The sequence below is a fragment of the Panthera uncia genome, chromosome D2 (genome assembly GCF_023721935.1).
Source record: "Panthera uncia isolate 11264 chromosome D2, Puncia_PCG_1.0, whole genome shotgun sequence".
Taxonomy (NCBI): domain Eukaryota; kingdom Metazoa; phylum Chordata; class Mammalia; order Carnivora; family Felidae; genus Panthera; species Panthera uncia.
Window position 1 is genome coordinate 33,345,619 of NC_064818.1, and position 25,966 is coordinate 33,371,584.

The 25,966-nt window shown below is 37.2% G+C and overlaps 1 protein-coding gene across 7 annotated transcripts in view; it reads left to right on the forward strand.

The window, feature by feature from the left end:
• The window catches only part of ADK (adenosine kinase), a 519,772-nt gene that overhangs the window by 25,760 nt on the left and 468,046 nt on the right, over positions 1-25,966 (forward strand). For 3 of the 7 annotated variants that reach the window (XM_049646244.1, XM_049646240.1, XM_049646242.1), the window contains exon 2: positions 15,430-15,504. In XM_049646244.1, the coding sequence (XP_049502201.1) occupies positions 15,430-15,504 (75 nt within the window). Of the gene's footprint in view, positions 1-12,635; positions 12,939-14,018; positions 14,279-15,429; positions 15,505-18,540; positions 18,859-19,006; positions 19,126-25,966 lie in introns of those variants that run through there. The other 4 variants (XM_049646243.1, XM_049646247.1, XM_049646245.1 and 1 more) reach the window with 4 other exon arrangements.

Consider the following 25,966-nt stretch of genomic DNA (forward strand, 5'->3'; position numbering starts at 1 on the left):
AGATTATGACCTGAGCTGAAATCAAGAGTCAGTCGCTCAACTTACTGAGCAACCCAGGAACCCCAAAGTAAAAGCATTTTTAAAAAAAACCTTAGATCTTTGAATGAATTTGGTGGAGATACTGTTTCTTTGGCTTACTATTTGCATTCTGCTCTGCTACATCATTACTGATGAAGAGTCTAAATTTATAGCCTCTAAAACCAGTTATCCTTGAAGAATAATGTTTGTCTTTTGTTATATGTATCAGATTCCAGCTGGGCTTTATTTGGAAAATGATAGAACATATCTGATAAATTGATGCTTTTGTCATTTTTAATTGGCCCAATAGGAAAGCTGATGCTTGAGTTAAATTCAGGAGACAGGAAAATGTACAGTGTCAGGACTAGATGAGAATCTTAGAGGGCATTTTACCTTTTCCTTTCTCTATACTGGACCTTGAGGCCCAAAGTGAAGGGTATGTCCTAGTTAGACAGTGGTAGAGCTTAGGATCGAACTTAGGTTTTCTGACTCCCACTTTATGTACTTTTCACTGAGCAATACTGTTTCGAAATACTGCTATGAATATTGCTTTGTTTTCCTAACATCAGTGTCTAGTCTGGTTTTGGGCATTGCTTAGAGCTGGATTTTGTCCCAGGGAAGACTAGGAAAATGAGGTAGGGAGATAGGGAGAGTGTTTGCTGTAGAGCTGAGGAACCCTATTCTTTGGCCTGCCCAGACAGGTCAGATTTGGTTTATTCTGGGACTTGACATGACTGTGCCCTACATGATGATTATGGAACCACTTTTGTGGGTTAGGCCTACATTGGAAAATTTATGTGGGCTGTGGGTTGGGTCCTATGGTGTTTTTCTCCTAACACTCAAGTCTTTTGAGATGCGTCCAGTAATATCTGCCAAGCCACTCAGATGGCGAACATTCATTTGGAGACTAAAATCTGGCTAAGAATGAAACTGCCTTACTTTGTTGAGTTGGTTTCTTTGGAGCCTTTAAATAGAATTTTCAAACTCATTGCAGGACTTGTGGCTTTTATAAGAATTATAAATTTCAGATTTACATAAACTTTTTTATGCTATGGGACTTCTTAGTGGGACAAGTGAGCTTTTAAATTAAAATGAAATTGTTTCATTTATGAAATATTCTGAAGAACTAAAACAGAAACCCTTCTGTTACAGAACTGTGCAGTGTTGTCAGTTGTTAATGCTCATATTTGTAAATAGGTCATCTTTCCTTGAAAAAGCATACAAGGTTTTCTAACTACAAATCTTTCCAGCCACAGTATTGCTACATTAAGAAATGTCAAAGATAAAAGGGAACCAAAATGATTGCCTAGACTGTTTGAATGTTAACCCTTTCCTGTAACATTGTTAACATTCATATTTCTTTATCTCTTCATACCTACTCAGTTTTAAATTATTTCAAAAACGTTATAATAAAACATAAGTATGGATTTTTATTTTCAAAAAGCAAAGCTAACTTATAAATAGGGTGACCATATGTCCAGTTTGCCCAGGACATTCCTGGATCATGCAGTTATCCTGGCATAATTATTAATAGCTCTTCCTTTATTCTCAAAGGTGTCCTGTTTGGGTGATAAATTATCTGGTCACCTACTTATACACTGTAATAATTTTGTTGTAGTAGATTTTGGTCATTGAAATGTTACTTGAAATAGGACCATACAAGAATGGAATATTAGCCTTTTGGGGGGGGGTATATTTGGATGTTTTTCATTGGTCAGGTATTTTTATTGTACTGAGAGTTCTGGATGTCTAAATCTAGTATTTTAAACATGAAAGCATATGATTTGAAGTTGGGAATCATTTATTTGTTGTCTGACTTTTGGCAGGTTTTAAAACGTTTTAAACCTCGTGTTCTTGTTAAACAGAGGTAATTGCAATACCTATCCTATGGGGTTATTGTGAAGATTTAAAGACAGTAACATAAAAAAATAAAGACAACATATAAAAATGCTTAAGCTCTAAATAACTGTGTTAGCCTTGTCACATATGTGCTTCTGAAAACTGAATTTAAAACGAACAATTTTGGGGTGCCTGGCTGCCTTACTTGGAAGAGCATGCCGCTCTTGATCTTGCGGTTGTGAGTTCAAGACTCACGTTAGGTGTAGAGATTACTAAAAAAATAAATAAAATGAACAATTTTATCTAGATTAAGGGAATTTACTATTTAATAGAGCACTTCTGTAGAAGTGTTTTACTGTAACAGGAACAGGGACTTAATAGCAGTTGAAGATATATGTGTGGGTTTTTTGGAAGGAAAGGGGTGAAATTTCAACATATTTGTATGCTGAAAAGAATGATGCCATAGGAAGCAAAAACACAGATGATGCTGGAAAGAGGGAATAGATCATTTCTTTTTTTTTTTTTTTTTGTCAAAAAGAGATTTATGAAATAAGTGTATCATTAGGGAAGTCTATAAACTTTATTTTTTATTTTTTTGTCAAAAAAGAAGAGCTTTATTAAATGTTACTGTATCAGAGATCATTTTCTTGAGAATGTAAGGAGGTGTATTCAAAATACAAATGCAAGGATTGGCCTTACAGAGCCCAAGGGACACAAATATTTCCCTAGTCTATTCACTTAGCTAGTGAAAAAAAAAATGCCAACAAAATAATTTATATACAGTAAAATCAATGATCATAAGTTCACTGAATTTTGAATATGAATGTCTATATTCATATTCATATTCATATTCATATAAATACAACTCAGGTCAATATATAAAACATCTTCATCTCCCCTGCCTCTTTTCAGTCAATCCTGTTATTTCCTGTTGCATCCAGGCAAACATTTTCTATCAGTAGTTACTGGTTTGCCTGTTGTAGAACTTCATATAAATGGAATTATACAGTAAGTACTATTTGTGTCTCTTTACTTTTATCTGTTTACTTTTGTTCAATAATAATTTTGAGATTTATCCATTTTGATGTGTATATCAGTAGTTTGTTCCTTTTCATTGCTGAGTAATATTCCATTATATGGAACTGTTGGTGGACTTTGGGTTGTTTCTAGTTTTTGATTACTCTAAATAAAGTTGCTGTGAACATTTTTGTTTAAGCCTTTGTCTAGACTTGTGTAAATACCTGGGTGTGGAGTTGCTGTGTCCTAGGATAAATGTCTATTTAACTTCAGAAACCACCAAACCACTTTTAAACCACTTTTTTAAAATGGAAAGCTAAACACATTTGACATTCCCACCAGTGGTGTTATAAGACTTCCAGTTATTCTATATTCTTAACAATGTTTGGCATTTTTTATTTTAGTCATTCTGGTGGGTGTGTAGTTACATTTCATTGTGGTTTTAGTTTGCAGTTCCTTGATGGCTAATGGTGTTGTGATTATACACTGTTTGCTTATCTTTTCTTTTGAACTGCCAGTCATTTCAAGTCTTTTACCTATATTTTGACTCAGTTGTCTTTTTATTGCTGATTTGTAGTTTTTATATTCTGGATACAAGTTATTTGTCAGATTATATATACACACACTCTTAAACACACTTTGATATGTAGCAGATGTTTTCTCCCCATTTTGAGCCATGCCTTTCCATCTTTTGGGAGCAGAAGTTTTAAATTTTGATGAAGTCAAATTAATTGATTTGATTTATTTGTTAGTTATTACCTATTGTGTTCTTAGAAATCTTTCCTTATCCCTGTCACAAAATTGTGAAACTATTCTGTTATGTTTTCTTCTAGAAGCTTTATAGTTTTAGTTTTCACATTTAGGTCTATGATCCATCTAAAACTAAATTCTTGCTATGGTGTAAGAGTTTCTCAAAAAAGTCCTCAGTCAATTGATTAAATTGGTGTATGTTTTTCCTAGGACTTACTATTCTGATCCATTGAACTATTTGTATGTTGCTCTGCTGGTGCCCCCTGTCTTAATTATTGTAATTTTGTAAGATTGATATGGTTTCTTTAATTTTTTTTATTGAATTCAGTAATGAAGCTATCTGGGTCTGAAATATTTTTTTGGGTAAAACAGAAAATTTTAAATTACAAATTCACTTTCTTTAACTGATACATAATTAGTCAGATTTTCAATTTTTTCCTGTGTCAGTTTTGGAAAGTTGCATTTTTAAGGAAATCTGTTCTAATTTATTGAGTTATTACACAGTTGCTCATAATATTTCCCTAGTATTCTTTTTTTTTTTTTAAATGTTTTATTTATTTTTGAGACAGAGACAGAGCATGAGCAGGGGAGGGGCAGAGAGAGAGGGAGACACAGATTCTGAAGCAGGCTTCAGGCTCTGAGCTGTCAGCACAGAGCCCAACGTGGGGCTTGAACTCACAAACCGTGAGATCATGACTTGAGCCGAAGTTGGACGCTTAACCACCTGAGCCACCCAGGCACCCCCCTAGTATTCTATTATTGCGTGTAGGGGGGGAGATCAGTCTTACAAGGGTTTACCAATCATATTAATCTTTTTAAAGACCCAGATTTTGGTTTTGTTAAATTTAAATTTCTGTTTTGGTAATATGCTTTCTATTTCATTTATCTTTGGTCTCATCTTTTCCCTTCTACTCTTTTGGAGTTAATTTGCTCTTTTGCTAGGTTTTTTTTGTTTTGTTTTGAGTCAGAAGTTTAGATTATTGATTTTAAACCTTTCTTGTTTTCTAATATATGTACTTCATATATGAAATTTCTCCCACTAAGTACTTCTTTGATTACATCATACAAAAATTTTTTTTTTTTAACATTTATTTAGTTTTGAGACAGAGAGAGACAGAGCATGAACGGGGGAGGGGCAGAGAGAGAGGGAGACACAGAATCCGAAACCGGCTCCAGGCTCTGAGCTGTCAGCCCAGAGCCCGACGCGGGGCTCGAACTCACGGACCGTGAGATCGTGACCTGAGCTGAAGTCGGACGCTTAACCGACTGAGCCACCCAGGCGCCCCAACATCATACAAATTCTTATATGTGTGTTCAATTCAAATTATTTTCTAATTTTTGTTGAGATTTCTTGAATCCACAGGTCATTTAGAAGTTAGTTTCATGGCCTAGCTTATAGTCTGTTTTGCTGAATGTTACATGTGTTTTCAGTCTTTAATTTCAGTCAGCAGTATTTTGAGGTTTTCAGTGTAGATGTTGTGCACATTTTTCATTAAGTAAATAAATATTATGGTAACTGGGTATAGTGTCCTATAAATACCAGTTAGGTCAAGTTTAATTCGTTTACTTAATTGTTATTAGCTGTCATTTAATTGAGATATAATTCACATACCATAAAATCTACCATTTTAAACTAACTGTACAGCTCTTCGGGGTGCCTGGGTGGCTCAGTCGGTTGAGAGTCTGACTTCAGCTCAGGTCATGATCTCACAGTTTGTGGGTTCGAGCCCCGCATCAGGCTCTGTGCTGACTGCTTGCTCACAGCTTGGAGCCTGCTTCAGATTCTGTGTCTCCTTGTCTCTCTGCCCCTCCCACCTCACGCTTTGTCTCACTCTGTTTCTCAAAAATAAATAAATGTAAACTGTACAGCTCAGTGTTTTTTAATATATTTACAAGGTTGTACGACTATTACCACTATCTAATTCCAGAACATTGTCATCACCCCAAAACTAAACCTCATACTTGTTAGCAGTCACTCACCATTTTTTCTGTCCATCCCCTGGCAATTCACTAATCTACTTTGTCTTTGTGGTTTGCCATATTCTGGACATTTCATAAGTGAAATCATAATATTTGGCCTTTTGTGTCTGGCTTCTTTCATTGAGTGTAATGTTTTCAAAGTTCATTTATGTTGTTGCATGTATCAGTATTTCATTCCTTCTTATGGCTGAGTAATCGATAGTATGTATATCGTACATTTTATCCATCTTTTGATGGATATTTGTATTTCCACTTGAGTATTACGAATAACGTTGCTATAACCATTCATGTATAAGTTTTTGTATTGTCACACGTTTTTATTTCCCACACTTAGAAGTGGAATTGCTGGGTCATATGCTAAGTTAATGTTTACTTTTTCAAGAAACTGTCCAACTCTTTTTCAAGCTAGCTGCTCATTTCCAACAACAATGCACGAGGATTCCGCTTTCTCCACTTGTTGCCAATACTTGTTATTGTCTCCCAATCTTTGCTGAGAGGCTCTGTGTGCTTGTTGAGGCATACCTTTTAACATTCAGGCAGGCTTACAACTCTGCCATAATCTTTATTTCCTGCTTGTGCAGAGACTCATGGCTCAGAGATGATTGCTTAGGACCTTTTCAGGTCTTGAGCACGCCACAGCTCTGGGCACATGTGCATAGCTTTCTAGGTCCTCAGGAATATTCAGAACTTTTCAGAGCCTTTTGTAGATGTCTCCTGCCTCCATTTTTCCCTTTTAAGTTTTTTGGTTAGCTTCTTGTGTGTGCCAACTGCTTCAGACAGCTGGGAGGTTAAACAATTGCAGCTGATTGTTTTTGACAAATGCTCCTGGGGAAAAGGGTGTTAGAGCTGGGCAAGCTCGGAGTCAGGTCAAATAATGAGAAGCCTCAGGAGTGGGGTTTTTCAGGGAACTGCCAGTAAGCTTAAATAATAGCAGTTCTCCGAAGATAGGGCTTTGAAAGAGCTCCAGTCCTGTTCGGACCTGTCTAGCAGCTGCTAGGCTCCTGGTTTTTACTGTGTGTGTGGGCTTTTGCTTTTTAAGGCTACCATGGAGCTGGGAAGAGGGGAATGGGAATAGGGCAAGTTAAAATGGCACAAAACTTGCTGTTTAAAAAAAATTTTTTTAAAATGTTTTATTTATTCTTGAGAGAGAGAGAGAGAGACAGACAGACAGAGACAGAGCATGAGTGGGGGTGGAGCAGAGCAAGAAAGGGACACAGAATCTGAAGCAGGCTCCAGGCTCCTAGCTGTCAGCACAGAGCCCGACGCGAGGCTAAAACTCACAAGCCGTGAGATCATGACCTGAGCTGAAGTCGGATGCTCAACTGACTGAGCCACCCAGGCGCCCCCAAAACTTGCTGTTTTAAATGAGATTTGGCCTTTTTTAGAAAATGCCCCCCAGATTATTGTAAGCCTTTGGTTAGTATTTAAGATTCTGAAAAAGTTGATTTTGACATTTTTTTTTTGCCAGTGTTCTTGTTGCTTTTATGGAGAGACAATTTTTGGAGGCTCTTATTTTGCTATTCCTCATGATGTCATGATGAGGACATTTTAAGCTTTTTTGTTATTGTAACTTTTTAAATATACTTTTCCTTTTTGTTATTTTAAACTTTTTAAATATACTTTTTCTTTCTTTTGAAATACTTTAAAACTCACAAGAAGTTGCAAAAATAGTACAGAGAGATCCTGTGCACTCTTCACCCAACTTCCCTTAATGATACAGGATAAGTTGACCACAGATATTACTAGAATGTTATCAGTTTTCACACATACTGTTTTTTTATTGGTGTGGTGGTGGTGGTGTATAGATCTGCGAAGTTTTATCATGTCCAGATTAGTGTAACCATTAACATAGTTAAGGTACTAAACTGTTGTATCATCACAAAAAACCTGTTTTGTGTTATCCCTTTATGGTCACCTCCCCTCAACCTTAGCCCCGGCAGCTACGAATCTATTCTTTAACAATGTAATTTTTCTCACTTTGAGAGTGTTATATAAATGGAATCATACAGTATGTAACACATAAATAAGGCTTTTATATTCACTCAGCATATGTCTTCGAAATCCATCCAAATTGTATCCTAGTTCATTTCTTTTTATTACTGAGTGTTAGTCCATTGTATGGGTGTACCACAGTTTACCTACTCACTTGTTTGAAGGACATTTGGTTGTTTCTAATTTTTTTTTTACTATTACAGATAAAGCTGTTATGAACATTTGTGTACAGGTTTCTGTGTGAACTAAGTTCTCATTTTTCTAGGATAAATATCTCATAGTGTGATTCCTTTCTTATTTTTGTGTTTTACCAATTACTGAAAGAGGGGTGTTAAGATTGTGTATTTATCTAATTTGTTTCTGTCAAGTTTCCCCCCGCCCCCCGCCAAGTATTTGAAGCCATTTCTTTTCTTGATGAAATGACTTATTTATTTGAAATCCTTTTTATATGGTGATACTCCTTGTTTTAAAGTCTACCTAGTCTATACAGCATAGGGAGTAAAGTTAATGGTATTGTAGTAGCATTGTATGTAGACAGATGGTAGCTACACTTGTGAGCATAACGTACAGAGTTGTCAAATCATTATGTTGTACACCTGAAACTAATGTAATGTTGCATGTCTACTATACTTTAATAAAAAAATAAAATCTACCTTGGCTGATATTAATATAGCCACTGAAGTTTTCTTATAGTGTTTGCATAGTATATCTTTCTATTCAGTCTTTATTTTCACACTCTCTGTGCCTTTATATTTAAAGTGTATCTCTAGTAAATAACATTTAATTTGCTTTTAATCCAGTGTGATTATCTTTTAGTTGGAGTATTTGATCCATTGACATTTAATATAATTACTAATATGGTTGGTATTAATAATGTTTTCCAATTATCCTTTATGTTGTTTTGTCTTTCATGCCTTTTTTTCTAAGTTGAGTATTTTATAGTTTTTCATTTTATATCCTCTATTGGATTTTGTTGTATTATCATTTAGCGATTGCTCTAGGGAACACAACATTCCTTTTTAACTTATTAAACCTATCTTGAATTAATGATCTGTCATTTCACCTTTAAAATCTAAATTTACTCTAGACTCAGTCTTGATCTTTGGGAGCCTGAGAAAAGCAGCAGTCTATTGATAGAAAAGGTCAGAACGTAGAATTGCAAAATTGCTCAAAGCCCTTGTGATTATCATACACTAGCCGTTGAGAAGACAAATATAATTAAGATTTAAAAAATTATTTCACCTTTTATGTCTCGCTGATTGAGATCAATTAAGATAAAATACAAAGTAACCCCTAAAATCAGTTAAAAGTTTATCAAAGAACTTATAGAACCTAGGGGGAGAGAATGAATAAAACTTCGGGAGGAAGGGCAGCAGTACTTAACACAGAACTCCAGAAGCTCTCATCCATACTGTGAACATCAACTTGTGCAGCTTTACATGAGAACCTTTTGGTAGGAGTTAGGTAGAGAAGATTTTCTAAAAGGTTGCATATGAGAAAATTTTAAAAAGATGAATGGGAATTTGCTAGGCAAAAGAAGTAGGGGAAGGACTTTTAGTCTTTCTTGGGGAACAAGTGAAGTGTTATGATCAGCAAATAGATTGTGTGTATTAGAATGGTAAGTGATAAAGTGAAAGACGCACTGTATTTCAGTGCTTTTTTTTAAATTTTAATTTATTTTTTTATTAGAGAACACATGTGAGCAGGGGAGGGACAGAGGGAGAGGAAGAGAGAGAATCCCAAGTAGGCTCCATACTGAGACAATGTGGGGCTCCATCCTGTGACCCTGGGATCACAACCTGAGCCAAAACCAGAAGTTGTGTTTCTATTTAAGAAACTAGCCATTTTAAAGAATTAGTGTTTTTAGCAAAGTTTTAATTTGTCATATTGGAATGAAGTCATATTAGTTATATGATGATGGAGAGTAGTTTAAATTATTTGCTTTTGGAAATAACTGTATAATTTTTGTTAAGTAATCTCTATTCCAAACATGGGGCTCAGACTTACAACCCAAGATCAACAGTTGCATGCCTTGCTGACTTGAGCCAGACCAGGTGCCCCAAGAAATAATTGTTTAATTTTAACTTACTCTATGAAGACTTCTCTTTTTTTTTTTTTTTTTTTTTGGGGTTTTTTTTTCTTATGAAGACTTTTTTTTTTTTTTTTTTTTTTTTTGAGGGTTTTCTAGCTCTTATGAAGACTTCTCTTATGTACTATTTTAAATTTTGTTGCTACCTCTTACACTAGCCCTAGCCACTGTTGCAGCAACAGGTTCCACGTGGGTTTCGGACAATTACAACCTAATAGCATTTCTCATCAGGGCCATGCTGCATACTTTTTTTAAGGGGAGATAGTAGTCACCATATAAATTCTCTCTCTTTTGTCCTTTAGACAGGGATCTCTGAGTCACATTTCAACTTTTCCTGAAAAGTTTGAGCCACAATCACCTATAGTGATGGGATTGAGTGATATCATCTGTAATCATGGCCAGCTCAGTAACACATCTTCATAGGCTTTTCCTCCTTTCCTGTTTCAGTCTCTCATCTCTTGCCTCTGCTTCCTGGAATCACTTTTCAAATAAGTGCCCTGTTTATAAGTCTTTGTTTCAGACTTGCTTTTGGGAGAACCTATCCCAAGACACCATCTTTTTTTTTTTTTTTTAATGTTTGCCTATTTATTGTATTTTTGATGTTTACCTGTGAATGTATACTTGTTTATCGTTACCTGCTTATCATAAAGCATACAGACAAATGGAAAAGATGCATAGGGCAAGTGCTATGTGTGGGTTTTCCAACACCACCAAGCAATTAACTCTGACACTATCTACATGGAGATAGTGTTAGATGCCACAAGTTAAGAGCTCAGTTCCACAAGATTGTCCCTTCCCACACTTCAGATTCTGGAGTCCATCTGTGTACTTTTTTTTTTTTTTAATGTTTATTTATTTTTGAGAGAGAGACACAGCATGAGTGGGGGAGGAGCAGAGAGTGAAGGAGACAGAATCCAAAGCAGGCTCCAGGCTCTGAGCTGTCAGCACAGAGCCCGATGCGGGGCTCGAACCCATGAATCGTGAGATCATGACCTGAGCCAAAGTCGGATGCTTAACTGACTGAGCCACCCAGGTGCCCCTCCACCTGTACTTCTGACCAACCAGTTCGAGATCAGAGATTCCCATGACCCCCTATTTGGGTTCATTTAATTTGTTGGAGTGGTTCATAGAACTCAGAGAAGCATTTTACTTACTAGATTATGGTTTATAATTGTCAGATGACAAAACAAACAATTTAGTGATGAGTTTCATGTCCTTTATTCAAGGGAAAAACTGTGTGGATTTGGGTGTACAGTGCCTTAGAAGCAGTGGAATACTCCTCCCAAGGGATTTTGGGCAAGCATGTATTTTGTAGAGTGTTAGAAGGGGCAACGTGGAAATGGCATGATTGGCTAGGATTGCATATCTGACTTTATTTAGAGACATCAAGGAACAAGCAAATAAGTATAGAGTTGTCTGGTGTTAGGGGAGTAGCTGACTGGATATACCACATTTCTGGTCATTCTGACCATTTACAGGAACACAAAAGTTAAAAAAAAATTTTTTAATGTTTATTTATTTTTGAGACAGAGACAGAGCATGAAAGGGGGAGGGTCAGAGAGAGAGGGAGACATAGAATCCGAAGCAGGCTCCAGGCTCTCAACTGTCAGCACAGAGCCTGACGCGGGGCTTGACTCACGACTTGACTCACGACTCATGGACTGTGAGATCATGACCTGAGTGGAAGTTGGATGCTTAACCGACTGGGCCACCCAGACACCCTGGAACACAAAAGTTTAGTTTGCTGATGACGCACCCTGGGCTGGAGATGGCTCCATCTTAGGCTTAGAAATTTATTTTAACGTTATAAAAGGATATAACTGAGGAACAGCTGGAAGGAAGAGATGCATAAGCCAAGGTATGTGAGAAAGGACAGGAACTTCATGCTCTGTGAGCCCCTTTCCCCAAATCTCCAGATATGTTCACCAGTCTGGAAGCTCTCTGAAACTCATCCTTTTGGATTTATATGGAGGCTTCATTACATAGGCATAGTTGATTAAATCACTCCCTGGAGGTGAGGGGGACTACTAATCCTCTAGTCCCCCGAGGTTCCCCTTAGAATCACCCCCATCCTTAGGTTACCTAGGAGTTTTCCAAAAGTAACCTCATTAATATAACAAAAGATACCTTTATCCCACTCCTCAGAAATGCCAAGGTTTTTAGGAGCTCTTTGCCAGGGATCCAGAAGAAGGCCAAACGTGCATTTCTTATTCTAAATCACAATATCACAGAAAGGTATGGGAGTGGGGGGATTGAACTTCTGTGCACTCTGGGCAGTACCACCTTCCCAGCAGTTGTGTTCACCAACCCAGAAGCTTCTACACCATCTTAATTTATTATGTTTTTAAGATTTATGTTAAAATTTTGATTGGTATCTGCTAGTATATTTATTGAGTTACTCTTGGGGAGGTAGTTTAGGTGTATAGTTCGAGAATTAGAAATAACTTTATAAGACACAAGGCAGCCTATATATGTGAATAAGTGGAATTTGTTTAAATGCATAAATCTATTACCGTCTGTTGGAGATATACAAAGAAAATCTCAAATCTTGGTTGAACATATTTTTTCAAGCTCCATGTTTCTGTGACAGTAAAAGTAAAATCCATATAACCTGTCTCACAAAGGCAAGGGAAAGAAATCCAAGAGATCTGCCTGAGAATTAAGACTTTAACCTCAGAGGAACTTAAATTAATGAACATGGATTCATAATGCCAATACTAACAATCTTGTCTATATTACAGCTTTATAATAAAAATGAATTATAAAATATAACAAGTTTACAAAATGAAATATGACAATTTATGTCTATTAGTAACAGAAAATGAGTCTGAAATTGTAATCAACAAAATAATTAACTTACATGTAATCAAAAGTCCAAAGAGGATATAGGTTTCAAGCGAAGCTTAATAGGTCCAACAATTTCATCAAATGACCCAGTTTCTCTGTGTCATGACTTAGTTTCCATTCTGCCCTCTGTGATGTCAGATTTACCTCAAGGCAGCCACCTGGGAACCTTGAGGTACTTAAATCTTCCAACACCTTCTGCATTTATACTCTGGAGGAAGATGTTTTATATATGAGCATTCCTAGAAAGGAAACCTTGGCGTCCTTTTTGATTTGACTGGTTTAGGTTACATGCCTATCTCTCAACTGATAAGTATGGGTAGAGAAATGCATTGTGCTGATTGGTTTAGACTTTGCTGTTCCTCCAGGTTAAGCCAGTCAGACTCACTGTCTCCATGAACTGGAGTAGGTCAGTTCCACCCAGATCTCTTTAGCATGTACCTTTGGAGTGAAAGTAGGAGGATGACAAGGAACAGATGACAAGCACACAATTCTGGTTTGTTAGAGAATGTCTTCAAATGACCGTAACTGAATTGTAATATTATTTGGCAATAACAAGGCAAATATTATGGTTATCTAGTTTATTAACAATAAATAATAAAAGAAAAAATTTCCAGTTAAATTTTTTCCTGATCACATTTCCCCTCCTCCTCCTCCTCCTCCTCCTTCTTCTTCTTTTTAAATTTTATAGAGAAGAGAGAGAGCAAGAGTGCAAGTGGGGGAAGAGGGCAGAGAGAGAGAGAGAGAGAGAGAGAGAGAGAGAGAGAGAATCTTAAGCAGGCTCCATGCTCAGCATGGATTCCAACTTGGGGCTCGATCCCACGACACTGGAATCATGACCTGAGCCATAATCAAAGTCAGACGCTAAACCAACTGAGCCACCCAGGCGCCCCAACAATCATCATTAATGATATATAAAAAATTTCTTCCAGTATTACATTTGACCAATTCAGTTCCAGTATATTCTTGCTCTGTGTGTAAATGTATTCGTGTCCATTTGCATTCAGGAAAAAAAAGTCTTGCTAGACAGATAAGTTTAGGAATATAAGTATAAACAGGGTTCTGTGATTCATTCTGCTCATCTTTTTCCCCATATTTCTTAGAGTATAGAAACCTTAGGCCCAGAGAGGGTGCATTGGTTTATTAATACTATACTAAGTTTTCAAATGGAGTGCAATGAACTGTTTTGGGAATGCATGAGATGTTCAAAGCTTTGGCTTCTGAAAAAGAAATATCACAATTATTGTCCTAAAACTAAGAGGGGACAAGTTGGGGTGGAGCAATTGATACGAGGGTAGCAGAATATTTTGTGGTGTTAGAAATGTTACATATTTTGATTCTGGTGGTGGATTCATGACTGTATGCATTAAACCAAACACTAAAAAAGGGTGAGTAAAAAGAAACAGCTAAGCAGCCCAGTAACATCCCATGCTTTTTTTTTTTTTTTTAAAAAAGCAAGTTCTAGGAGTTTTTATTGTTTGAATAACAATACAAAAATCAGGCAGAGAAGTTTCTAATAAAATGATGGCCACGTTTTAATGTATCTGCCTGTTGATCCTTTATCTTCTAAGTACTTAAGATATTTTCTTTTTATATTAGATTTTTTTTTCTGATTATAAATGCAACTTAAGTCTGAATAGATAATTGTATTTTCTTTTAACTCTCCCTCGTTCAGCTTTCTTTAAACAGAAAAAAGGGGGGGCTGGCGCCCGTGTGACTCAGTCAGTTAAGTGTCTGACTTCATCTCAGGTAATGATCTTGCGATCTGTGGTTTTGAGCCATGCATTGGGCTCTGTGCTGAGAGCCTGGAGCCTGCTTTGGATTCTGTGTCTCCTTCTCTCTCTGCCCCTCCTCTGCTCATGCTCTCTCTCTCTCAAAAATGAATAAACGTTAAAAAAAATTAAATTTATAAAATAAAAAGAGAAAGGGGAGAGAAAAAAGAACAAAGGGACAAATACCTCTTTGTTACGTATTCAGCCATAGTTGCCCGAACTGTGGTTTTAATATGATACTGCAATTCAGTCTTCTAAATCATTATAGATTATAAGTGTAGGCTATATTTCATTCTCTTAAAGAAACTCTGGGGTACCAGTAGTATTGATATTACTGATAGTCTCCGTGTGATGAAGATAGAAACTGGTTTGGAGGCAACTGGAAGAGGTCTTCAGCAAACTGGAGACCAACGGGAGATTACACAGAGGCAAATTTCATTGAAAAACCTAGAAGAATGCTTCCCACTGAGGCTGACCCAACCATGGCCACTGGTCCATTTCTTGCTGTTAGTTGGGCTTCTGTTTAAGGCATCTCTTGTGGTAGAGTTGTAGCTTTCTCTTGGTTTTGAGCTACACTGGGATCATTGTGGAACATAGACTTCTTTGAAGTCTGTTAAACGTAATTGAAAATTTCACTATCTGTGATACTCATTGTATGGGTTTCACCACATTCAGTTTGTCCAAGGTGGGGCTTTTGGCTGGACTCCTGGAGGACTTGCTGTAACCTCCCTAATCACTTTTGGTAGTTGGGTATTTTACTAGCTAGATAAAGTTAATTATCTGTCATGTTTGTTGGGTATAGAACTTTTGTTATGATAGAACTTAAAAAAACAGTCTAATTAGCTTTGGTCATTAGCTGTTGAATATTATGAAAAAAGATCACATGATCTGGTTTCTTCTATTTGATCCAATTTGAAAGTCATCCTCCTTTCTAAATAGCTTATGCTACCTCTAAAATGTTGTCTGAAATGTAAAAAGCAAATCAAAGGTTTAATAAACTAGCATGTTAGGTTTATTTTTGAGGTAAAGTGAAGATATATATTTTTATATTTGTGTGCATTTTATACATCAGCTTACTTTTAGAAGTATTTCTAACTTGTGCTTGCATTTTTGTGTGTTTTTTTCTAGTGAAAATATTCTCTTTGGGATGGGAAATCCTCTTCTTGACATCACTGCTGTAGTGGATAAGGATTTCCTTGATAAGTGAGTATTAAATTCTTCGTATGTACTATGTGAAACTTATATCAAAAGAAAAACTGTTGAAGACTTTGGACTCTAATACTTTTAATTGGAGGAAAACTCAGGAAATTTAATGTCATTAATAGTAAGTTGCACTATAATTATTTATGAATTGACCACAGTTTTCTCTGGGAAAACTTTAGGTACATTTGTTCAATCCTGTTGCTAGTTTCACTTGAAATTAATTAATTAATTCAAGTTTATTTTTGAGAGAGAGAGAGAGAGAGAAACTGCATGCACGTGCATGGGTGCGGGGCAGAGAGAGAGGGGGTGGCTAGAGGATCCGAAGCGGGCTCTGTGCTGATAGCAGAGAGCCTGATGTCTGGCTTGAACTCACGAACTGTGAGATCATGACCTGAGCCGAAGTCACACACTTAACTTGATTGGGCAACGCAGGTGTCCCTGAAATTTATTTTTTATTCTGTGCAAGGAAGAAGTATATATGATTTACCTAATGATTTAGTTCCCAAATTTTTAAATTGTTATCAGTGAACTACATCTGTCATGGTGCTATAACATAAATGGGAGAAGAAATAGGATTAGAGAGGACAAGAAGAATATGCAGGACATAATTCAGAGGTGATCATTCTATATTAATTCTCCCTTGATAGTAACTTCTGATGTTTTAAATTTAGCTGAGAAATCAGTTTGTGTTTATTTTTCTGGCTGTTTGACACCATTTGGTACAAAGAAAAAATTAAGTAGTAAAAAAGGGATATATAATGAGGAAGCAAGTTCTGTCTGTGCCCAAGGGCAGCCACTTTTTTTTTTAATTGAGGTAAAGTTCACTTAAAATTTATAATTTTAACACTTGTAAAGTGTGTAATTCAATGACTGCCAATACATTTTTAGGGTTGTACAACCATCACTGCTATCTAATTCCAGAACATTTTCATCACCCCAAAAACAAAACTGTACCCAATGGGTAATCATTTCACTATCCCTACCTGCCCTTTCCCCACCTCTGCTCCATGCTCTGATCTCTTGGGACCTACCATTCTGCTTTCTGTTTCTATGGATTTGCTTATATTGGCCATTGTATTTCATATAAATGGAAACAGTTTGTGGCCTTTTGTGTCTGTCTTATTTCACTTAGCATGATGTTTTTCAAGGTTCATCCAAGTTGTAGCATGTATTAGTAACTCATTCCTTTTTGTGGCAAAATAATATTCCATTGTGTACACACACACACACACACACACACACAACACACACTGTATTGGTTGATGAGCACTTAGGTTGTTTCCTTTTTTGGCTGTTGTGAATCAAGCTACTATGAACATTTGTGTACGAGTTTTTGTGTGGACATGTATTTTCATTAATCTATGGTATTGGTATCTATTGGAGTGGGATTACTGAGTCATGGTAATTCTGTGTTTAACTTTTTGAGGAACTACCTAACTTTTCTACATGGTTGCACCCTTTGATATTCCTACCAGTAATGTATGAGGATTCCATTTTCTTGCCAAAACTTGTTCTTTTCCCTTATTAGTTAATTAATTAATATTTATAATTTTTTTTATTTTTGAGAGAGACAGCATAAGCAGGGGAGAGTGGCAGAGGGCGGGGGCGGGGGGAGAGAGAGAGAGAGAGAGAGAAAGAAAGAAAGAAAGAAAGAAAGAAAGAAAGAATCTTAAGCAGGCTCCATGCTCAGCATAGAGCTGGATGCATTACTCAGTCCCACGACCCTTGCATCATTACCTGAGCCAAAGTCAAGAGTCAGATGCTCAACCAACTGAGCCACCCAGGCACCCCATATTATTATTTTTAAATATTTTATTTTTTAAGTAATCTCTGCACCCAACATGGGGCTTGAACTCATAATACCGAGATTAAGAGTCACATGTTCCACTGACTGAGCCAGCCAGGCGCCCCTTCCTTTGTTTAAATTATAGCCATCTTAGTGGGTGTAAAGTGATACTTCATTGTGGGTTTTGATTTGCATTTTTCTAATGACTAAAGATGTTAAACATCTTTTTCATGTGCTATTCATGTATATTAAAGTCCTTCACCCATTAAAGTCCTTCACCCATTTCTGAATTTAGTTGTTTGTCTTTTGTTGTTGAATTGTAAGTGCTCTTTATATATTCTGGATAATAGACCCCCTTATCAGATAAATGATTTGTAAACATTTTCTCCCTTTCTTTGGGTTATTTTTGCTTTCTTTATAGTTTCCTTTGATGCACAAAGATATTTAATTTTGATTAAGTTCAGTTTATCTATTTTTTCATTTGTTGCTTGTGCTCTTGCCGTCGTATCTGAGAATTCATTGCTAAATCCAGAATCACAATGTGTATGTGTTCTTTTAAGATTTGTTTTAGCACTTAAATTTAGGTGTTTGATTTTGTTTTTAGTTAATTGTTTTATTTGTTATGTGTTAAGGGTTTAGTTCATTCTTTTGCATGTGGAAATCTGGTTATTTCAGCATCATTTGTTGAAAAGACTATTCTTTTTCCCATTGAATGCTCTTGGTACTTCTTATGAAAATCAATTGCTTATAGACTTGAGGTTTAATTTCTGGATTCTCAATTCTTTCCACTGATCTTTATGTCTGTCCTTTTGCCATTACCACACTGTTTTGATTATTGCAGCTGATTATTTCAGTAGTAAGTTTTGAAGTAATATGAGGAAGTGTGAGTCCTCCAACTTTGTTGTTTTCTAATTTAAGCTTGTTTTGTCTATTTAGGGGGTGTCTGGGTAGCTTACTCGGTTAAGTGTCCCACTTTGGCTTAGGTCATGATCTTGTGCTTTGTGATTTCGAGCCCCTCATCCAGCTCTTTGCTGACAGCTCAGAGCCTGAAGCCTGCTTCAGATTCTGTGTCTCCTCTCTCTTTGCCCCTCTCTGCTCATACTCTGTCTCTTTCTCTCAAAAATAAACATTTAAAAAAAAAAAGATGTCCATTTGGAATCTTTTGAAATTCCATATGAATTTTAGAATCAGCTTATCTATTTCTGCAAAAACGGCACTTGGCATTTTGTATGGGACTGTACTGAATTTGTAGATCAGTTTTGTAAGTACTGACATTTTAACAATACTAAGTCTTTCAGTTCATGAACAGGGGATGTCTTTCCATTTATTTAGGTTGTCTTTAAGTTGTTTCAAAAGTGTTTAGTAGTTTTCAGTGTGTAAGTCTTATATTTTCTTGGTTAAGTTTAATCCTACGTATTTCATTATTTTTGATGTTACTGTAAATAGAATTGTTTTATTAAGTTTATTTTTCCTTGTTTGTTTTTTTCCACAGTACTTGTTAGTTGTTTATTTATCAAGAGAAACTATTCCATAGTCCAATATTCATGTTTCATAGTTCAGGAATACAGGTCAGTGACCAACTTCTGTGGAACCAACCGAAAGAAAGTCACTTTGCTCTCTGAAAGATACCAGCCTTCATCATTTCCTCAAAATCTTTTCCGGGAATCATAATTTCTGTAGAAATCTACATAAACCTTCTTTCTGGTTTGTCCACAGCAAACTTTTAGGAAGCTGGAACCCCCAGGGTTATAATGAATGTTGCAACAATACGAAATTACAGATGCTTGGCCAGAAGGCCTTGCATCTGAAGTTTTAGCAAAGCACTGGAAGTCACGGTATTTATTCTCCTCAACACCATCTTCAAACCCAAACTTAATTTTACTTTTGGATTATTCATTGCTAGTATATAAAAATACAACTGATTTGGTGGGGGGACAACCATTGTTAACAAATTGTATTTTTTAATGCCCTGGAAACTACCCCTATAACTCTTTTAGGTAAACTTGTATGTCAAAGGATCAGGCAAGAATTTATAAATGTGTAAATTTGGCCTATTGTAATATAATAAGAAATGGCTCAGATCATGATCCCAGGGTCATGGGATCCAGCCCTGTGAAGGACTCTGTGCTGAGCATGGAGCCTGCTTAAAATTCTCTCTTTCCCCTGCTTGCTCTCTCTCTCTGTCTCTCTCTCTCACATTCAAATTTATTTATTTATTTTTAAATGTTTATTTTTGAGAGAGAGAGAACACGTGCAAGCAGGGGAATGGCAGAGAGAGAGGGAGATAGAAGATACAAAGTGGGCTCTGCGCTGACAACAGAGAGCCTGATGTACGGCCCAAACTCATATTTATGTCTCTATATAGACTGATGTCTTGCCTATAGACTTGTGGGTTAATTTCCGGATTCTCACTTCTTTCCCATTGATCTTTATGTCTTTCCTTTTGCCACTACCACACTGTTTTGATATTGCAGCTGATTATTGCAGAAGTAAGTTTTGAAGTAATGTGACAGAGTGTGAGCCCTCTAACTTTGTTGTTGTCTTTTAAGATTGTTTTGTCTATTTAGGGGGTGCCTGGGTAGCTCAGTCGGTTAAGAGTCCCACTTTGGTTGTGAGATCATGACCTGAGCCGAAATCAAGAGTCACATGCTCAACTGACTAGGCTACCCAGGAGCCGCTAAGATTTTTTATTTTTTAGGTAATCTCTACACCCAACATATGATTAGAACTCACTACCCTGAGATCACACGCTCCACTGACTGAGCCAGCCAGGCCACCCTGCATTTATTTATTAAAAAAATTTTTTTTAATGTTTATTTATTTTTGAGAGACAGAGAGACCAAACATGAGCAGGGGAGGGGCAGGGAGAGAGGGAGACACAGAATCCGAAGCACCCTCCAGGCTCTGAGCTGTCAGCGCAGAGCCTGACGCAGGGCTCGAACTCACAAACCGTGAAATCATGACCTGAGCCCAAGTTGGAAGCTTAACTGACTGAGCCACCCAGGCGCCCCAGGATGTTTGTTTTTAAAAGTTCATGCAAATGTGATCAGAATGGTTGTGATCTGACAGCTGTGTGCGGATACTACAGAGAGCTCAAGTCGCTTCTTTGTTTCATTAGCAGCTCATCCTAAATAAGCTGAAACTTAGTATTTTTGTTTTGAGTTTTAATTTTTAAACTTGATTTTTGACGTCAGTACTTGGAGATAAAAAGCAAGGTTTTGGATCCTAATCGTAAATGTAGAGACTTTCCTATTCTTATGTTCCAGAACATTTTTTTCCAAAATACACTTTGAAAGCATTCCTTATTATTTCACTAGACTGTGTTTAATTTACATTTCAGACCATATTTAGTTAAGTGTTTTTTATATTTGAACTGTGTAAAAATAAATTTTCTGGGAATAGTTGGGTACTAACCAAATGAATAAATATATATTTATTAGTCTCTTACACTGTGAAAACGAGTTAACTATCAAAATTTTTTGGATAGAATTTGTTTTCTGATTCTGATTTTTTAAAAAAAATATCTGGCCTTGGGGCACCTGGGTGGCTTAGTCAGTTAAGTGTCCTGCTCTTGATTTCGGCTCAGGTCATGATCTCATGGTTTGGGAGTTTGATCCCCAAGTAGGTCTCTGCGCTGACAGTGTGGAGCCTGCTTGGAATTCTCTGTCTCTCTCTGCTCTTCCCTTGTGCTCTCTTTCACTCAAAATAAATAAATAAACTTAAAAAAAGGTATCTGGGGGGTGCCTGGGTAGCTCAGTTGGTTGAGCATCCAACTTTGGCTCAGGTCATCATCTCACAGTTTGTGAGTTGGAGCCCCACGTCAGGCTGTGTGCTGATGGCTCAGAGCCTGGAGCCCACTTTGTGTCTCCCTGTCTCTCTGCCCTTCCCCTGCTCATGCTCTGTGTCTCTCTCTTACAAAAATAAGTAAACATTAAAAAGAGAAAAAGTATCTGGCCTTTTGAATAAAAAATACTTATCAATGTACAACTACTGCTAGTTAAAAAGTAAACTAGTCTAAAGGTTTATTGTTTTTAAGTTCATTTATTTATTTTGAGAGAGAGAGAGAGAGAGAGAGAGAGAGAGAGAGTTCAAGCAGAGGAGGGACGGAGAGGGAGGGAGAGAGAGAATCCCAAGCAGGTTCTGTGCTTTCAGCATGGAGCCCAACGAGGGACTTGGTCCCATGAACTGAGACCATGACCCAAGCCCAAATCCAGAGTTGGACACTCAACCAACTGAGCCACCCAAATGCCCTAGTACTGAAAATTTTTAAGGAATAATGTTAGTCCTTTGCTGCATCTTCCACCTCTCCCCTTGCTTTTACCCTATATCCCAAAAGTGCTATTTTTCCAAAAGAAACCATTTCTAATTCTTAGCTGTTCTTTCCTGGTATCCAATTGTTTCTAAATAATACACTAATATTGCTGTATGTGATTTTTATAAGGCTGGTTGATTGGAGAGGCAAAGAATAAATGTTCCTTTAGTGTAGGGAAAGGATACAAGAACACGATTGCATTAGGAGGGTTTCCTGAACAGAGGACACAACACTCCGTGTGGAGGGGCACATTTGATCTTCAAGTTCCTGTGGGAGGATATAACCTAATCATGTTCATGAATGTTAGTGGAAAGGATTTCCTCTGGCCTTCTGAGAACTTTGCTTTTGCCATTTTTTACCAGGAATTTTTATAATTTCTTGGTGTTTAATTGTTGAAGAGTCTCTGGTTACTTACCTCATTGTTGTCCAGGTTCTAGTAACTGTTAAAAACTGCTGTACATTCCTGAATGTTTACTGTGAGAGTAGGCGAATTGAAGGTTAATTTCTCATGCATACAATCTGACTAGCAATCCCAAGCTTAGGGTCTGTTTGAGGTCTGTATTACTAGGTATTTCTTAGGTTTGTCAGTTTTTATTTATTTATTAAAAAATTTTTTTAAAATTTTATTTATTCTTAAGCACTACCCCCCACCGTAGGCTTGAACTCATGACCGCAAGATCAAGATTCACATGCTCCATCTACCAGCGGAGTCAGCCAGGAGCTCTTTGGGTTTGCCAGTTTTAGATATGTATTGACTCCCTATTGTGATAGCTAAGGATTTAGCTCCTTTCACCTGTTACCGTTTCCTCTTCATCTTCCCCATGTTATTAAATTATGTTAAAAGCCAATAATCATTGTGAACAAAATTGTGGACTATGGTTACTTATAAAACTTTTTGTTTTTCTTCCAGTGACTTATTATATCCTGTATTCATTTGTACCATTTTCTATACACTTACTGAAAATTTCAAACCACTGTTAAATCTGTCATATGCCTACTAACCTCTTCCCTTCTCCTCCCCCTCTGCCTCCTCATTTCTTAAAAATCAGTAAGGGGATGCCTAGGTGGCTCAGTCAGTTAAGTGTCTGACTTCAGCTCAGGTCATGATCTCATGGCTTGTGAGTTTGAGCCCCGTGTCGGGCTCTGTCTCTCTCTCTCTCAAAAAATAAATAAACATTAAAAAAAAAATTAAAAAAAAAATCTAAGTCTGTCAACATCTTTTTCTCTGGTGACCTCCTTTCTAGAGTTCTCCATCTTTGTGCTCAAAATGAACAGGTTGTGCTATTAGACTTTTTTTTGTTTTTAAGTTTATTTATTTATTTTCAGAGAGAGGGAGAAAGCGAGAATGAGCAGGGGAGGGGCAGAGAGAGAGGGAGAAAGCGAGAATGAGCAGGGGAGGGGCAGAGAGAGACAGAGGGAGAGAGAGAATCCCAAGTAGGCTCCATGCTGTCATGCCAGATCCTGATGCGGGGCTCAACCTCAGGAACCTTGAGATTAGCTCAGGAACCTGAGCTGAAACCAAGAGTTTCCATTTACTCAGAGTCAGGCACTCCACTGACTGAGCCATTCAGGCGTGCCCCCACCCTTTAAAACAGCAGTTTGCCTTGAACTTCCCTCTGACTTTCTCCTGTTTCAGATTTCTTGTTTCCCATACCTTATATATGCTTAGTTGGTTTTGTGTGTGTTTGTGTGTGTGTGTGTATATAGCATAGCCTCAGTAGCTTCCTAAGAGAAAGAGTGCATGAGTACATGTAATTTTAATCCTTGCATATGTGTGACGATCTTTAAAAAATTTTTTCCTTTGCACCTATTGGTTGGTTAATAGGGTTTTTTTTTTTTTTTTTGCAAATTTGAAGGCATGTGCCATTGTCTGCCATACATCAAATGCATCTCCTTCCTTTGTAGATCACTAGTCTTTTTCTCTGTGAAAGCTTTTAGTGTTTTTGTTGTTGTTGTTCCTGCTGTTAGTAAATTATTATTATGTAACATTCTGTTGTGTTATGGATGTAGTCTTTTTCTCCTCTCTAAACATATTAATTAGAGATGGTTTTGTTTGTTTTATGAAGGTTTCTCTTCTGTTTCCTGCTTTATCTCTGTTTTCTGTGGATTACTCTTATTGTTTACTGTGGCCTTCACAATGGAGACTTTCTTTCAATATTAGTTGATTTTTGGCTCTCTGTTCATATTAAATGGTAAGACATTAAAAACCTCATTCCATTGATTTGTATAGGAAGAAGAAAAAATACAAAAGGATATGTTCTAAGCTCTAACAGTTGTGGGAGGGTAGGTTGGCTAGGGTAGGTACCTTTTTTTCAACATTCTGTACAGTTTAAGATTTTTATAACAATTTTGAATTGCTTTTATAATTTTTTAAAAAAGCTTTGATAAAATTATCTATTGCTATGTAACATGTTACCCCCAAACTTGGTTGCTTAAAGTAACAAACAAGTTTAGCATCTATCATGGTTTATGAGGGTCAGGAATTTGAGAGTGTGGCATAGCTGAGTCATTCTAGCTTAGGGTCTCTGGTCAAGTTGTAGTCAGTCTCTTGGCCATGGTGGCATTCATTTCAGGGCTCAACTATGGCTGGAAGATTTGATTCCCAGATGACTCATTATTGGCTGTTCTCACTTTCTTAAAACCTTTTTTTTTTCTTAAAGTTTATTTATTTTGACAGAGAGAGAGAGAGAGTTAGTGAGTGAGCATGAGTGGAGGAGGGGGTTGGTGCAGAGAGAGAGGGAGAGAGAATATCAAGCAGGTCCCATGGTATTAGCAAGGAGCCAGTGTGGAGTCCTACCTGGGCTCGAACCCATGAACTGTGAGATTGTGACCTGAGCTGAAACCAAGAATTGGATGCTCAACCAACTGAGCCACCCAGATGGCCCTCTTAAAAGCTTTTGAACTGAGGATATCAGTTTCTCATCTCATGGACCAACACATGGTAGCTGTTTGCTCTCTTACTAGTGATTTGAGAGAGGCAATCATTTTCCCTAGATGGAAACTGTAGTCTTTTTTTATAACTTAATCTTAGAAAGTGACATGCTATCATTTTTGCCATATACTGTTGATCATACACACCAAGCCTGGTATAATGAGGGAGGGCACTACACGTGGATGTAAAAAACAGGAGGCAGGGATTACTGGTGGGGGACCAGAGTGTACACTTTGGTAGCTTCCAAGATGGCTCCCAGTGATCCCTTCCTCCTGGTATTCCATTGAGTAGTCTCATCCCAACTGTACTAGGACTGATCTATATAAGGAATGGCATACAGTAGGAGTGTTGGTATGCTACAGATTAGGTTGTAAAAGACTGTGGTTTCCATATTGAGTGTTCTCTCACTTGTTTGTACACACACCTCTTTCTTTCTTTTGGATTACTAATTCTGGGGGGGAGCTAGCTGCCATCTCTTGATATTCAGGCACCCTATGGAGTGGGAGATAAGAGGCCTTTGCTCTACAGCCTTTGAGGAACCGAGACTTGCCAGCAACCATGTACGTGAGCTTAGAAGTGGATTCTCCATCCTCTGTTGAACCCTGAGTTTACTGCAGCTTTGGCTGACAGCTTGATTGTAACCTCATGAGAGACCTTGAGCCAGAATCAGTTAGCTAAGCCACTCCTGGGTTCCTGACCCTTAAAACCTGTGTGGGATAATGAGTGTTGTTTTAATCTGACAAGTTTTGGGTGAATTTATTACATAGCTGAAGAACACTAATAAGTAAAGCAAAAAAAATTTTTTCACACACACACACACACACACACACACACACACACACACACCATACACATTCAAAACCTCATTGGAAGGTTGGTATGCATAGGTTGGGCTTGTTGAGTAATGGAACTTTATTGTGGCTTGATTATATTAAAAGCCTGTTTTTATGGGCTGACTCCTAATATTGGTATCTGGAAGTCTATTCTCTGAGTCTGTTTAGTTTCTTTACAGAAAAGTCTTTGAAGCCTGGTTGCTTTATTCTTAGAGCTGGACAGGGTAAGGGGGCTAAAGTTACCATAATTAAGTAGGTGGTTTGATCTGTCCCTTCCTATTTGTCCTGTTTTGCCTGTTGTCTCTCATTTCAGAGATGCTTCTGTTTGGTTTCTTCAGACAATAAATCTCTAATTTATTTTAGGAATTGTAACTTGTCATGGTGAGATGGTAGTCAGTTTCCCTACTTTTAGCTCCATGCCTTATCCATTTCCTCTGAGACTTAGGGCTTCTGCTAGTAGCCTTGGCTTGCTTATCATAATGTAGCCTTTTTCTGTTGCAGTTGAGATTTGTTTTTCCAGCTCTGGTAAGTTCTTCATTCGCTCTTCTTTCTCTTTCTTTCTTTCTTTCTTTCTTTCTTTCTTTCTTTCTTTCTTTCTT